General features: G+C 41.1%; 1 protein-coding gene across 1 annotated transcript in view; it reads left to right on the top strand.

Moving 5' to 3' along the window:
• CA4 (carbonic anhydrase 4) overlaps positions 1-15,296 on the top strand; it is a 131,030-nt gene that overhangs the window by 101,071 nt on the left and 14,663 nt on the right. The window contains exons 10-12 of the mRNA XM_077482142.1: positions 3,132-3,296; positions 9,736-9,887; positions 12,095-12,196. Coding sequence (XP_077338268.1) covers positions 3,132-3,296; positions 9,736-9,887; positions 12,095-12,196 — 419 coding nt within the window. The remainder of the gene's footprint in view (positions 1-3,131; positions 3,297-9,735; positions 9,888-12,094; positions 12,197-15,296) is intronic.

Here is a 15,296-nt window from a genome sequence, read left to right as displayed (position 1 = left end):
CTCTGTGTATCATCTGAGGCTGTTCATTTCACGGGGTATATGTGAGGGTTTATAACCACTTTAATGTTCAACTGTGCCTAGATTATTGACAATAAAGTAGTGTTAAACCTGAAAACAAAAATTGAATAGCAATCCTGCATCAGTTTTCTTTTTTTAAGGCTTTTTCAATTATTTAAATCTAGTGACCCAGCCAGTAACACACTTCCTGTCTAAGGCCCCTTTCACACGGGACAGATCCGTAATGATCCGCCCTGTGATGATCCGCTTGCTCAGCGGGGATCGCTCGGTTTATCGGGACTGCCCTGTCAGCTCTCCGCTCTCCTCTATGGGGGATCGGATGAACACGGACCGTCTGTCCGTGTTTATCCGATCCGCTCTGCTAACGGATAGAAAAATAGGATTTTCCTCCGTCTGCAGAATCGGGCCATAGCGGAGATGGACATTATCGGGTGTCAGCGGATGTTCATCTGCAGACACCTGCTATCTCATAGGATGGATGAAATACAGACATACTGTCCACATGTGTGAAAGGGGCCTTAGGGTATCTGCATTTTGAATGAAGTAGTAAAGCAGCCACCTTTGGACAGCAGCATTGTCAGTCTACGGAGAGGGTAGTGTTAGACTAGCATATTTAGATGGATTTGAACAGATTAAAGCCAAACTCCAGCTAACACTTTATAAGCAGTTACAGCAAACAGTTTTTTCCATTTGGGATAAAGGTTTTATATAAATGAATAAAAGCCAACATTTCTAAGCACCTCTGTAAGTTCTACATGGTTTGTCTCAACCCTTTAACTCAGCAGTGTAAAACTAAATTTCATTGTGCAATTTCATTGCTGCATTAGTGATATGGTTGTCCTCAAAGGGCCAGTTGTACCTGTAAGACTAGATGTCCCCCTAACACCAGATGTCAAAAGCCCCCCCCACCATCAGAAGTTAAGAGTCCCCCACCCTCCCCTACGCCACAGTGCACCCCTATTACCTTATGCTGTTGCCAGAAGAAACTGGGGCAGGAACTGGGAAGCAGAAAGTGCAGCATTTGGAGGAGGTGCAGAGGAGGGCTGAACTCATCTGCCGGAGTCTGCTGAATGCTGAGACCAGGGAAGGCAGAGACAAGGATGTGCTGTGGCTGCACAGAGAAGTGCAGGATCTGTGTGAGAAGTTGTGTCCTCCTTTCTGCTGGTGACTGCTGAGGTGGGGGAGAGAGATGAGCCTCTTTGCGGCTGCACAGGGATGAGCAGTATCTGAAAGCATTTTGTCATCTCTGCTTCCCGACTACTGAGACAAGATGGGGGCAGAGACGAGGGGCCTGCAAAAGCTGCAGGTGAGGTGTACATATATAGAGCTATTCCTAGTTAATGTTGCAGCAAGGTCCCATTACAGCGGCCCCTAAGATTGATGTGGTATCTGTTTTTGTGTCAGAGACATGATGACAAGATCTACGGCGATGAGGAGACCTCTCAGCCAGCAATAATGACCTCTTCTGATCTGGTATTAGTAGCATGTACCAGGCATGTAGCTGAGACCTTCTCTCTCCACTATGTCCTTTCGGGATGTTTTACCCCACATCCTAAGAGTCTGGAAGTGACATACATAATTATACATTACAGTGTTACAATAGCAGATGAAAGTAGAGGGCAGCGGGTGCCTACAGATGCCTATTAGGTAGAGCTTAGTTCAGAAAGGGCAAATTGTAGGGGTACACAGAAGAGTTGCTATTTGTAGCTGAGACCTTCTCTCTCTCCCTCCACTTCCTCCTTCTAGGATCTTTTCCCAACAGCCCCAGAGTCAGGGAGTGATGTACACAATTATACATTACTGTGAGGGCAATGGATCCCTACAGATGCCTGCTGGGTATAATAATAATAATAATACATTTTATTTATAATGCACTTTTCATAAAAGGATCTCAAAGTGCTACATGGTACAGCATAGTTCAGAAAGCCCAAATTTTATTGGTACACAGAAGAGGCTCACTAACAAAAGCAAAAAAAAAAACAATCAAGTTAGGTCAAATATTCGGAAATTCGAAATTCGAAAACCTGAAAACCCAAACATTTGAAAATCTGAAATAATAACTAACTAATAATAACTTAACTATTACTAACTATTAAATTATAGGTATTGGAATTTCCTTTCAAATTTAGCTGTTAGTGAACGCAACATAGTTACATAGGTTGAAAAAAGACACAAGATCATCCAGTTCAACCATCAAAAAAATAAATAAATATTGTACAATCTAATATACCCAATTCTATAACCACAGTTGATCCAGAGGAAGGCAAACAACCCAAGCAGATCATGCTCCAATTTTCTACAGCAAGGGAAGAAATTCCTTCTTGATCCCCCAAGAGGGAATCGGATTTTCCCTGGATCAACTTTACCTATAAATCTTAGTACCCCATTATATCATGTACATTTAGGAAAATATCCAGGCCTTTCTTAAAGCAATCTTGGTGTTGAGTTATTCACTTTACGGTCAACACAGAGGACAAAGGGAGACTCTTTACGTCTTTCATCTCCAAATACAGAAAGGTTTCTTCACAGTAAGAGCTGTGAAAACGTGGAATAGACTCCCTCCAGAGGTGGTTCTGGCCAGCTCAGTAGATTGCATTAAAAAAAGGCCTTGATTCATAGCTAAATGTACATAATATAACATTTATAGGTAAAGTTGATCCATGGAAAATCCAATTGCCTCTCGGGGGATCAGGAAGGAATTTTTTCTCCTGCTGTAGCAAATTGAGCATGATTTGCTGGGGGCTTTTGCCTTCCTCTGGATCAACTGTGTTTGAAGTATTGTGTATATAGTATTTTTATTTTATTTTTTTGGTTGAACTAGATGGGCTTTTTTCATTTTGAGAGAAGAACATGCTATAGAGAGATATGCTTTGTTGATATTTCATGTAAGAGGTTTAACTAGATGGACTTTTTTTCAATTTGTCAAACAATGTAACTATGTAACTATGTAACTATGAGACAAGTACATGCTATAGAGAGATATGCTTTGTTGATATTTCATGTAAGAGATTTGCAACTACTGACCATTAAATATAATGGAATTTGTTGCATTTTGGATACAGCAATCCATTTGACTTTAGTTTAATATTGCTTTCTATATTCTTTATAAACAGGACCAGAGGAATGGACAACAATAGACTCATGTGGCGGCAAAGAACAATCTCCAATAAATATTGTTTCAGAAGAAGCTGAAGAATGTGAAAGTCTAAAAAGTGCCTTTACATTTAACAATTATGATGCTGAAAATTACTTTGTACTAACTAACAATGGCCATTCGGGTAAGTTTCCCTGCAACGTATACATACATAGAAATTCTTTCCATGATACAAAAAATTAAAGTGACATACAGTATAAGAGACTATTTCCTAGTTTTACAAATCACAAAGTACCACTTATAGGGAGAACCTGTTGTAAGAGACATGTGTAGACTGCCATTGTTGACTTTCTGAAAAGGCTAGCTTCATGTGGATCCTCTGGCTTTAACGCTAAAGTTTAACAAAAAAATAAATAAAAATCCCTACATCTTTAGTCACTGCACTTACCTATAATCAAGTATGTCCCAATTTGGATCCTGGGGAAATCTTCACTGCAGGGCTGCCTGTCCCATTCCTGTCCCTGAACTTCTGGTGCTGCAATGGTTAGTAGCTTCTGGTCCTCAGGTCCTCAACTCTCCTTCCTTCTCCTCCTCCACTGAGTAAAGTTCTATCATTGATTACACTGCTTGATACATGATCTGTGAGTAGGGTAGAGTTTGACACTCACAGAATCCTTTCCCCCATTCACAAATTATGTTATACGCAAATCGCAATGTAATCAGTAAAAGCGTGGGCATGTCCCCATCAAACTATCTGTACTGCTCTTCTGTCTCAGAACCCGAAGCTGTTAACCATTGCAGCACTGAGAGTTCAGAGACAGGAAGAGGACTGGCATCCCTGCAGTGAGGGGCGTTGCTAGGTCTGCAAAAGATCTGGGGCTAGAGCCTATAGCAGCGGTCACCAACCTTTTTGCAGGCACAGTGGTAAGCAATTTTTCGTGGGCAAAGGCTGGTGTTGGCGTTTCAATTATCATGTCACCATGGTTGATATGGTGTCAGGGTGATCGAAGTGCATTGTTTCTATTGTTACATTCTAATATATAATGAAGTGGTTCAACTCCCCACAATGCAGAATCAGTGGGAGCCCTGGGCGTGCCACCGTCGCCTGTCGCCAGATGAAGCTTTTTAACTTGCCACTAGATGTGGATTGTCACTTGCCATGTTGCCTGCCACCAGATGTGGATTGTCACTTGCCACATCACCTGCCACCATTTGCAGATTGTTACTTGCCACGCCACCTGCCACCATTTGCAGATTGTCAGTTGCCATGTCACTTGTCACATCACCTGCCACCATTTGCAGATTGTCACTTGCCACATCACTTGCCACCATTTGCATATGGTCACTTGCCACGTCACTTGCCACCATTTGCATATGGTCAGTTGCCACGTCACCTACCACCCGATGCGGATTGGCACTTGCCACATCACCTGCCACCATTTGCACACTGTCACTTGCCACATCACCTGCCATTATATGTGGGTTGTCACTTGCCTATTGATGTGGATTGTCACTTGCTATGCCAGCCAGTGCCACCAAATGTGCATTGTCGCTGCATTAGTGGCAGGCTGGCAGCACTGGTCCATTTAGTGAGGGCAGGAGAGCAGAGATGCGGGGCGGACAGTGAGAGATGCCCTGTGGCAAGAGACTCGGGGGTATGGGCTTCAAATTCGGGGCTACAGCCTCGATAGCCACGCCTATGCCTGCAGTGACTTTCAAGATTTCTCCAGGATCCAGCTGACTGCACAACATGGGACATACCTTTTTTTTTTTACAGGTAAGTGATGTTTCTAAAGCATAGCGATTTCTTTTTTTTTTGTTAGCTAAACTTCATATTCAATACTTTTACTGACCCTGAAAAGAGAATACACCCTGTGAAGTCATAGTTAAGCTTAATATCCAGGTCTGTATATATGTTCTAGGTCAGTGAGGCAGAAATGATCACACTTGAGTAGGGTGGATTTAATTTAATGAATTTGATTTAAATAATTTATTTTATTTTATGTACTTATATAGCGCCGTCAATTTATGCAGCGCTTTACATATACATTGTACACTCACATCAGTCCTTACCCTCAAGGAGCTTACAACCTAAGGCCCCTACAAACACACATTCATACATATATAACTAGTGCATTTGATTATTAATAAAGCAGCGCTACTATCACAAAGTTCATGAACAGCTTTCATGTGAAATGAATACACATGAGGAGTAATAACAATTGAGTGTTGGAGAGACAGTCCCAGAAACCTCAGGTGGAAGGAAAAAAGATGTTGCTATGCTGTATCTTTAAAACACCCCACTGCAATCTGTGTCACACTCCCCTTCGGGGTTCAAACTCACCAAAAGGATGCAAGGATCAAGCATGAATAGATAAACCACAGATCTCCTTAACAAGGCAGCAGGTGTCACAGCAAAGTTCACCGGTTCTCAGGACAAGAAAAGAGACTCCACGTAGTGTAAATCCATTTTTGTCTCTTTATTTAAAAGTTTCTCCATACAGCTTCACATCTGGCATTTCTTAGTGTAAATGTGTAAATGTGTTCCTCGTATCACTCAGGAGATAGCTCACACTATAATGGAAGCAGCGTTCAGCGCTCACTTCCTAGTGTGTCTCTCTGTCTCTCGTGAAACGCCGCATCATTTCTGGAGGAAATACCTTCGGAGGAAGTCGTAACAACGAAACTAGGCGGGTCTTATTGACCAGAAATGACGTGTGCATTCCACGAGAGACGAACCAGGAAGTGAGCAATTTTGTTGTGGGAAAATTTGATCTCAAATTTTGTGTGTCGGAAATTCCGATGGAGCCTACACAAGCTCAGAATTTTTTGACAACAAAGCTCCTATCGAACATTTTCCATCAGAAAATCCGACCGTGTTTACGAGGCATTAGTGTGCTGTGGGAGTTTTGAAAAATATTTAAAAATGCTAGCATTTTGAAACCTTGAACATATCAAAAAATTTTAAATGGTAAATCAATGTCGCAAAAGTTAAAAAAGTAACATATATAAAAACGCATTTTCTGTCAGTCTATCATTCGTCGGTTCCTTTGGTAACGCAAGACTTGTGTGAGATCTCGGCAGAACTTAATCACTCTAAATATTTTCATTCCAACGTTTATGCTTATAAACAAAGTTTGTTCATTGTTTAGTGATGGAGAAATACTTACGGTAATTAAGTCTGGAAATGCGCACTTGTATGTCGACTTTGGAGACTCGCTTCAAAATGATTTTCTCTCGAAAGCAGGCGCATCCTTCACATTAAATTTAAAATTAAATAAATATGTAAAAATAAATAAGTTCTTTACCACAAAAATTCTTAAATCTTTTCAGGTGTGCCATGAAAATATTTAGATCTTTTTGGGGCACCGCAAGACAAAAAAGTTAGAAAAACACTGCCCTAGACAAAAACGAGCAGTTAACCCTTGCAGTGTGGGAACAGCTCCACTTCATGGGAAAATAAAAAAATTCTTGGATTTCTTCTTAAAAGGGGTCGAGGTATTTCACCTTAATGCATTCTAGTGCAGCAACCCTCCAGAGCTCCCATTTTACTTACCTGAACCCGATCGTTCCAGTGATGGGGACAATCACAGCAGCTCCCGCCAGGGGCAGGGTCGAGTCCTGCTGTCTGTGTCAATGGAGCAGGACATGGGAGGGCGCCCGCACGAGTGCCCCCATGGAAAGTGGCTCTCCGTGGGGGCATTTGAGAAGTGGAGGAGCCAGGAGCGCCGCTGGGGACCCCCAGAAGTATAAGATATAACATGTTTATTATTTAAAAAAAAAATGAACCATTACAACCCCTTTAACCACTTCAGCCCTGGAAGGATTTACCCCCTTAATAACCAGGCCATTTTTTGCGATACGGCACTGCGTTACTTTAGTTGACAAATGCACGGTTGTGCAACATTGTACTAAATAAAATAAAATTGATGTCTTTTTTTCCCCACTAATAGAGCATTCTTTTGGTGGTATTTAATCACTTCTGCAGTTTTTATTTTTTTCGCTATAAACAAAAAAAGACAGACAATTTAAAAAAAAAACAATGTTTTTTTATTTTCTGCTAAAAAACATACCCAATAAAATAAAAAAAATCTAATTTCTTCATCAATTTAGGCCAATTTGTATTCTGCTACATATTTTTGGTAAAAAAAAAACAATAAGCGTATATTGATTGGTTTGTGCAAAAGTTATAGCGTCTACAAAATAGGGGATATATTTATGGCATTTTTGTTTGTTTATTTTTATTTTTTTACTAGTAATGGCGGTGAGCTGTCATTTTTAGCAGGACTGTGACATGGCGGCGGACAGATCAGACACCTAGCTGACATTTTTGACTCTTTTTTGAGAACCAGTGACATTATTACAGTGATCAGTGTTAAAAATATGCACTGCCATTGCACTAATGACAACAGCAGGGAAGGGGTTAACATCAGGGGCGATCAAAGGGTTAAATGTGTTCCCTGCGTATGTTTACTAAGTGTATGGGGGATGGGCTGCCTGGGACAACACACAGATCCATCTTCCTGCATAGCAGAAAGACAGGATCTCTGTGTCATCCCCTGACAGAATGGAGATCTGCCTTGTTTACTTTGGCAGATCCCCGTTCTGTCTCTGCGGGGAATGATCGTGGACATCTAGTTCGCCAGATGTGCTGAATGGCTCCCCCCCACTGGCCAATCAGTGTGCATGTGCACCCACAGAAAGTCATGTATGAGCCCGACGTACACCTACGCCAAATTACGCAGCCGAGCTAACCTGCCGCAGTACAGCTGCAGCGGCTGGTTGGCAAGCGGTTAAAGTGGATGTAAACCCGATTCATGAGATTTGACCTAAGCACATATATCCGCAGTGTCTTCTTATCTCTCTCTCTCTCTCCAAAGCCCTAAGTCCCATGGCTTTCTCCTGCTCCGTTCTTCTGTTATCAGCATGATAACGTTTGACAAGTTCTCCGACATGTGATAAAACCAGCTTGAAATTTGTGTCAGGGTGGGTGCTATAAATAGATTAGCAGAAAGCTGCTGTACTCATAGCACAGCTCTGCAAGGCTCTGCCTATCGGGAGGGGGGTGTGTGCCTTTCCTCCAATCAGCTGTTTCCCCGTTTAATCCAACACTACACTGTTACTGCTGAATGAGGAAGTGAACATTCTAACACAATGGGGGGGATTTACTAAAACGGGAGCACTCAGAATCTGGGGCAGCTGTGCATGGGAGCAAATCAACTTCTAACTTCTAATTGTTGCTTTGGCAATTTAACCTGGAAGCTGATTGGTTTCTACACAGAGCTGCACCAGATTTTGCACTCTTCTGCCCTGTACACATGGTCGGATTTTCCGACGGAAAAGGTCAGATCGAATTATGTTGCCAGAAAATCCAACCGTGTGTGGGCTCTATCGGACTTTTTCCGTTGGAAATCCTGACGGAAAAAAGTTTGAGAGCTGGATCTAAAATTTTCCGACAACAAAATCCAATCTGATTTTTTCCAATCGTTTGTAGAGAATTCCAACAGACAATGTGCCACGCATGCTCAGATTAAATTACGAGACCAAAGCTATTGGCTACTAGCCTCTACGTAGTCCCGTTGTACGCAACATACATCACTTCGTTCCGAACGATCGGATTTTCCGACAACTTTGTCCGACCGTATGTATGCAAGACAAGTTTGGCACAAAATCAGTCGGAAAAAATCTAATGGATTTTGTTGTCGGAATGTCCGACAGTGTGTACAGGGCATTGAGATTTAGTAAATAACCCCCAATGTGAACTTTCTAAACAGTAAATAAAGCTGAAGACAGCAGATATAGATGTAAAACTTATGTAGGGAGATTTGTTTCATCCCTGTGTATCATCTGCGGCTGTTCACTTCATTGAGTATATGTGAGGGTTTACATCCACTTTAAGTAACACAAATTTATAGTGCCTATAATTTCCATCCCAGTAATGCCTCTGTGTACTACTCTACTTAAAGTAGAACTAATGAACTTCCTATGATGGTGTGGCAACAATGCTGAACGTTTTCTTAGATCAGAGCAGAGTTGCCACTTTCATGTAGGCTGTGTCTGCTTGCAATAAAGAAGAATGAACAAATGTTGAAGGTGATGTGGCAACATTGTCACTACTAAGTCACCAGCATGTAGCTTGTCAGTCAACACCCAACCCACCTAGTCCTACTCGCTGCTTTCTGGATTGACAGAACTGTCTCTGTTGCTAAAACCCTTCCTTTGTGAGCTGCAGTGTCTAGGGTGGGGAGAGTGTGAAGGACAAATGAAGGAGGATTTAACACAGACAGGGTAGGTAAAGGATTTTCATTTGTTTATTATATGAAGCTTGCACATCACATAGTAACTGGATATGATACCCATTTATTCAGCACTGCGCTACTTTAACAGGTGCTCAGTCATACAACACCATAACCAAATGACAATTATATATTTTTTCACAAAAATAGAGCTTTGTTTTGGTGGTATTTAATCAGCACTGTGTTTTTTTTTTCTATATAAATAAAAAAATACAGATTTTTTTTTCTTTTCTTTTTTTATAAAAACACGTTTCTGTTAAAAAAAAATTTGCAAACAAATAATCTTTCTTCATAAATGTATATCAAAATGTTAACATTTCATTCTAGCTGAGTTATTTCTAGAAGGAGAAAACGAAATTACAATTAGTGGAGGAGGACTTCAAGGTACTTACAAAGCTAAACAGCTTCACTTTCACTGGGGTAACAGAGACATGGCTGGATCTGAGCACAGCATTAATGGAAAAAGATACGCAGCTGAGGTAGGAAATCCTAATTCACCTTTTCCTTATCCAAAGGCAAAACAGTTTTTTTGTGAACAAATCACTTATAAAAAAAATGGCACAGATATATGACATTTGCTTACATTGTTGAATACTTTTAACCATTCTAAAAGTAGCACTCCACCGAAAATGGCTACTTCAGTTCTAGACAGATGCTGGCAAGTTTAATCAAATATTATCTATATCACTTTTAAAGGGTAACTCCACTTTTGTGGGGGAAAAAAATAGCAATTAAAAAAAAAATAATACAATTGCAACACAAGTCATATTGTAATTGAATGTTATTAAAAGTTACCTTTCCTTTTCAAACTGCAGTCACTGTAATTTTCGCAGAATACATAGCAGAATGACAACCTGGAGTTGTTCATTACACAGAGTGTGTACCGACCACTCCCCAAAAACATAATTTCCTGCTTGTGTGATTGACTCACCAGTTTTCCCAGAAAGTCTGCCTTAGGCCGCGTACACACGAGAGGATTGTCCGTCCAACTTAGTCCGCTGAAACGTGTTTCAGCGGACAATCCGCTCGTGTGTGGGCTTCAGTGGACTTTTTCAGCGGACAGTCTGGCAGACTAAGTCTTTCGGAATTTCCGTAATTTTGTCCGTCCAAACTTGGTTTCAGCGGACAGTCCGCTCGTGTGTAGGCAAGTTGGACGGACTAAGTATGGCGCATGCTCAGAAAGGATTTACACGCCGAAGGTTGCATTGCAGTGTATTGGACGTCGTATTTCTAGTCCCGTCGTACGTGCTGTACACGTCATCGCGCAAGCTTTCAGCGGACTGTCTGTTCATCGTGTGTGGTCAAGTCCGTTCATTCAAAAGTTGGACGGACTGTCTGTCGGATTGTCTGACGAACTTAGTTGGGCAGACAATCCGCCCGTGTGTACGCGGCCTAAGATACCAGTCAGATTTCAGGCATCCCCTGCAACAAAAATGTCATTTTTGGTAAGACACTAACAGTAGGAACACGTCTAAAGAGATGCAGGCCCAACAGATTTCCTCATTAGAACCCTGCAGGTGCACACCTGATAGAAAATTATGAAACCATTCCATTAGACTCACTCATCAAGCTTAGAGGAATGCACATGGATTACTTCAGAATAACAAAAGGTAGAAATCTGCAACAAAGGTTGTTATAATCCTTGCAATGTACATAGATCACCCAGAGTGGAATTTTTTTTCTCAACAAAAGTTACTCTTTAAGTGATTATTGTGGCATGGTATTTTAAGCTCGGTTCCTAGACTAAACCACCTGCAAATGTATTTTTTTATATATTTTATATTACAGAGATTGCAATAAAATGATTTAGTCCTGGTTCACACTGGTACGATGTGGGAAACCCTGCTATTCCTGTGAGGACCTGAATTGCAGGCAGTTCACACTGCCATCTGCGCTGCGGGTGCCAATGTCAAACTAATGACACCTCCAAATCGGTTCACAGATCACAGTGCGAAGTGTAAAATGGTACAGGAATTGGATCACATGGGTGTTGACATCACCCCCTTGGGCTCCCTCCTCCTTCCCTGGCTGTTGGCCCAGTAGAAGAGAGAAGAGGAGCCTTGTGCATGCTATGTAGGGTTCCCAATGTGAAGCCATAAGGTTTCACTCCTGGGTTCCCTTACTCGCAATGGAGGCGGCATACACCATCGCTGAACTCCAGGACAGGTAAGTGTCCAATTATTAAAAATCATGCAGTATTGTGCAGCTGCTGGCTTTTCATTTTTGCAGCGGTGGGCGGACCTCCGCTTTAAGCCGCTGGCCAGCAGTAAAATTACTGTTGGTTGCCCTGCAAGTGGTTACAGGCAACATATTCATAAATGTTATGTTTGTATTATGTTTAGATTTATTGCATATACAGCATGTAGTTCATATTTGTCTTTTCCAGCCAGCAGGTGCCAATTATGAATTTGTTATTTAGGGGCTCTCTACAAGTAGATATGTTGCTTTCTAAATCTTCAGTATGCAGAAGCAGCCAAAAGGTATAGAATGAGCATTGAGCTTTCTAATTAGAGGCATCGGCATGCTCTGTATACATTTTAGCCTGAAATCACTCTGTATTTAAAATAAATTTGTAAAATATGGATTTCATAACTATAACAACACAAAATATCAGTTTATAAAATTACATATGTAAGTAAAAGCAATATAATATAATACATATTCAATGCTTCTCCTTTTTGTTTAGCTTCATATAGTTCACACGCTAATGTCCAGCAGCCGGTCACAATCTGGTGGAGATATTACTGGGGAAGGAAGAACAATTGCTGTGCTTGCATTCTTTATTGAAGTATGTTTGATAAATTACATTACCGTAATCTCTATGTGTTTTTAATGTAATAACAATAAAATACACAGTTAAAATTGTAGTAAACATTTGAATACAAATTATGAATTAAAACTAATCTCAATGACAGTTTTATAAGTCCTCTAGAAGCTTTCACCCATATGCTTCTGCAGAAGAAGAATCTGTCTTATTTGCTCAAGCTATGGTTAGTAGAATGGACATACCTTTGCGTAAATAAACAATGGACAAAGAGATCCACACAAACTGAATTATATAGTAGATGTTTATAAATATTGGAAGATATGCTAGACCTGCTTCTCATTTTATTCTATTTTTTAACATTACATTTTATTAGTATGTCCCCCTCTCAGATATACCAGCCCAGCACACCTGGTATAAGGGCTGGTATCTCTATTGCAGAAGGGCTGGCAAATGTGCAGCTGCCTGTTGGACTGGTGCCAGTCTGTCAGTTTGTACTAGACCAGTGTTTTAAGAGGAAGAATAAAAAAGAAGGGTAAAAAATTAACAATTCCAAACTTTACAAAATACCAAACTGTATTTGGAGGGTCCTAAACTGGTCCATACTTCATTTGCCCAATGATGTTGTAGAATGTGAATTTAGGTGGGTTTACATGCAAATTACCTGAGGATAAGTATGGCGGCCATTCCCTTCCTTGGTAAACTAAAAGTAGGTTATTTGGGCCTCTTACCCATTCGCACGTCTGAATTTCTGCTTCCAGGATAATGTATTTTGCCTCTCACTACTATTTTACTAGGGCTGTGGGCAGAGAGGGTAAAAGGTAAAGTTTTCCTAGATCTTTACACCTATAAATTACCCCTATACCTAGATGAGGAAATACTGTTGCTCTACTCTAACAGTATTTTGGTCATTGGCATGCAGAACCAGGATAATGCATGCAAGAACATTGCCCTAGCAGGTTCAGCCTCTCCCAGGGTTAAAGGGTCTAGGCGACTTGAACTAAATCCGCCTAAAAACTGGACACCCTGTGTGCTAGGACTGAAGGCAATATGCTTAAACAGCATGCTTTCAAGGCGGAAGCTCAGCTGGCTCCATTCTGTCAAAATAGCCAACTCGTCAAAATGTCCAATTAGGTCACTTCCGGTGACTCTCCAGTAGCAGATTTTGTCGAGTTGGCTCTACTGGCCATGCACGTGCGTGTACCTGACAGAATAAAAGAAACCCTCGGCAGCTGCTGGAGAACTCGGATCTAACAATCGCCACAGTGCACATGCACAAGGTAAATCACTAACCTTTTTTGAAAACTTGTTGAGTTCTCCAACAGCTGCCGGGGGTTTCTGTTATTCTGTCTGGTGCCCTGCGTGCACATGGCCAGTAGTGCCAACTCTTCGAAATCTGCTGCTGGAGAGTCACCGGAAGTGACGTCATTGGAGATTTTGATGAGTTGGCTATTTCGACATTTTGGTGCCAAAGTATGTCTCTGAAAGGAATACCTTTATTCTTACATTGTGGAGATAATTATTTGCATATCATTCCTAACTGCCTCTGCCTTGTTCATCTCCTCTAACCTCAGCTCTATATGCCTTTGGAGATTCTGCTACCTGGGCTGTCATTCTGTGCCAATGCTTTCTCCCCTGTATCAAGTATAGCGGTTTTTTTAAAGGGCCAACAGCCAAAAAAAAAGAAGGGGATGAATTAACTTTTTGTATGGAGCTAAAAAAATTGCCTTTTTCTTCTGTCTTTTCTCAGCCATGAGCTCACTACCCTTATCAGAGGCACACAAATTCAGAGATAGGTAGGAGGGAGCTACGTGGGACATGTGGTAAAATAATGCTACACCACTACAGTAAAACCTTGGATTGCAAGCATAATTAATTCCGGAAACATGCTTGTAATTCAAAGCACTTGTATATCAAATTTCCCCATAACAAATAATGAAAACTCAGATGATTCATTCCACAACCATTTATTCATAAGTCCTTCAGTTTATAGTCCATATAAAAAGATCATAGCAATGTGATAGGTTGTGTAACCATAAAATGTCCATTTACAAAGGGCAGCCTTCACAGGGGGATTAGGATCAAAATCCAGCAGGAGTTACAGAGTATAAAAGAGAACAGAGGTGCATTTAAGTGTAGCAATATGGTTACATTTAAAGACGGTACAACATTTAGCAACTCACATGGCTGATGATTAAAACAGGCACGTCTAAGTATGCAGGCATCCAGGGTAGAGCTGTCCACATAGACCATCCTGTGCATCGCCGTCTCTCACCGCTGTCAATCTGCAATCGTGACCGGGAAGACTACCCTGCAGTAGAGCGTTCTGAAAGAAAGGCTTGAAGTGCTCGTGGAGTGCAGCGTGGAAAGGATGACATCTATGGCTGTGTGGAGGATGGTCTATATGAACAGATGCCTGCATACTTAGATTATTTTAATCATCAACCATGTGAGTTGCTAAATGTTGTACCTTCATTAAATGTAACCATATTGCTACACTTCGAGGTGTCTTCTCTTTTTTACTCAGTTGTGACATGACGCTACTTGTATATGAAGACATAGCTTGTATAGCAAGTCAAAATTTATAACAAAAAAATGTAGCTTGTCTTGCAAAATGCTCTAAAACCAAGTTACTCTCAAACCAACATTTTAGTGTATACTTCTAAAAGCAGAAGCCCTAAACAAAAGTAAGGAAAAGTCCTTCCATCACTCATCTTCACCACACTCTTCAGAGTCATATTCCAAAAGCTGGTCCCATTTACCAAATAGTTCAGGCTGTAGTAGAATGCCAGATATGGAACTTGTCAGAAATGAAGGGGGACCATCTCAAGGCCTCTGCGGCCTTGTTCTGTGCCATCCTTACAAGAAAAGCTATTGTGAGCAGAGTGCATTAAGGATGTGACCGCAGAAAAAGAGGCAGACGCACTCAGAATCAAAATTTATATTCAACAAGCGGTGGCTGAGAGTTTGCAGCTTATGGTAAGTTCTAATAGTCTTGGAAGTAATCCTAAATCAAAAGCCTTGTCAAGATAAAGACCAAACTCCCCGGTAGAGGTATCTTCAGGTTCAGCCTGCGGGGGGGGGGGGGGGGGGAACGACTTACAGAGCATTCTTTTAATTTCTA

This window comes from Lithobates pipiens, unplaced genomic scaffold, assembly GCF_037356315.1.
Source record: "Lithobates pipiens isolate NorthernLeopardFrog02 unplaced genomic scaffold, aLitPip1_a1.2 Scaffold_16, whole genome shotgun sequence".
In the NCBI taxonomy this organism is placed as follows: domain Eukaryota; kingdom Metazoa; phylum Chordata; class Amphibia; order Anura; family Ranidae; genus Lithobates; species Lithobates pipiens.
This window is presented reverse-complemented; position numbering and strand designations above follow the sequence as displayed.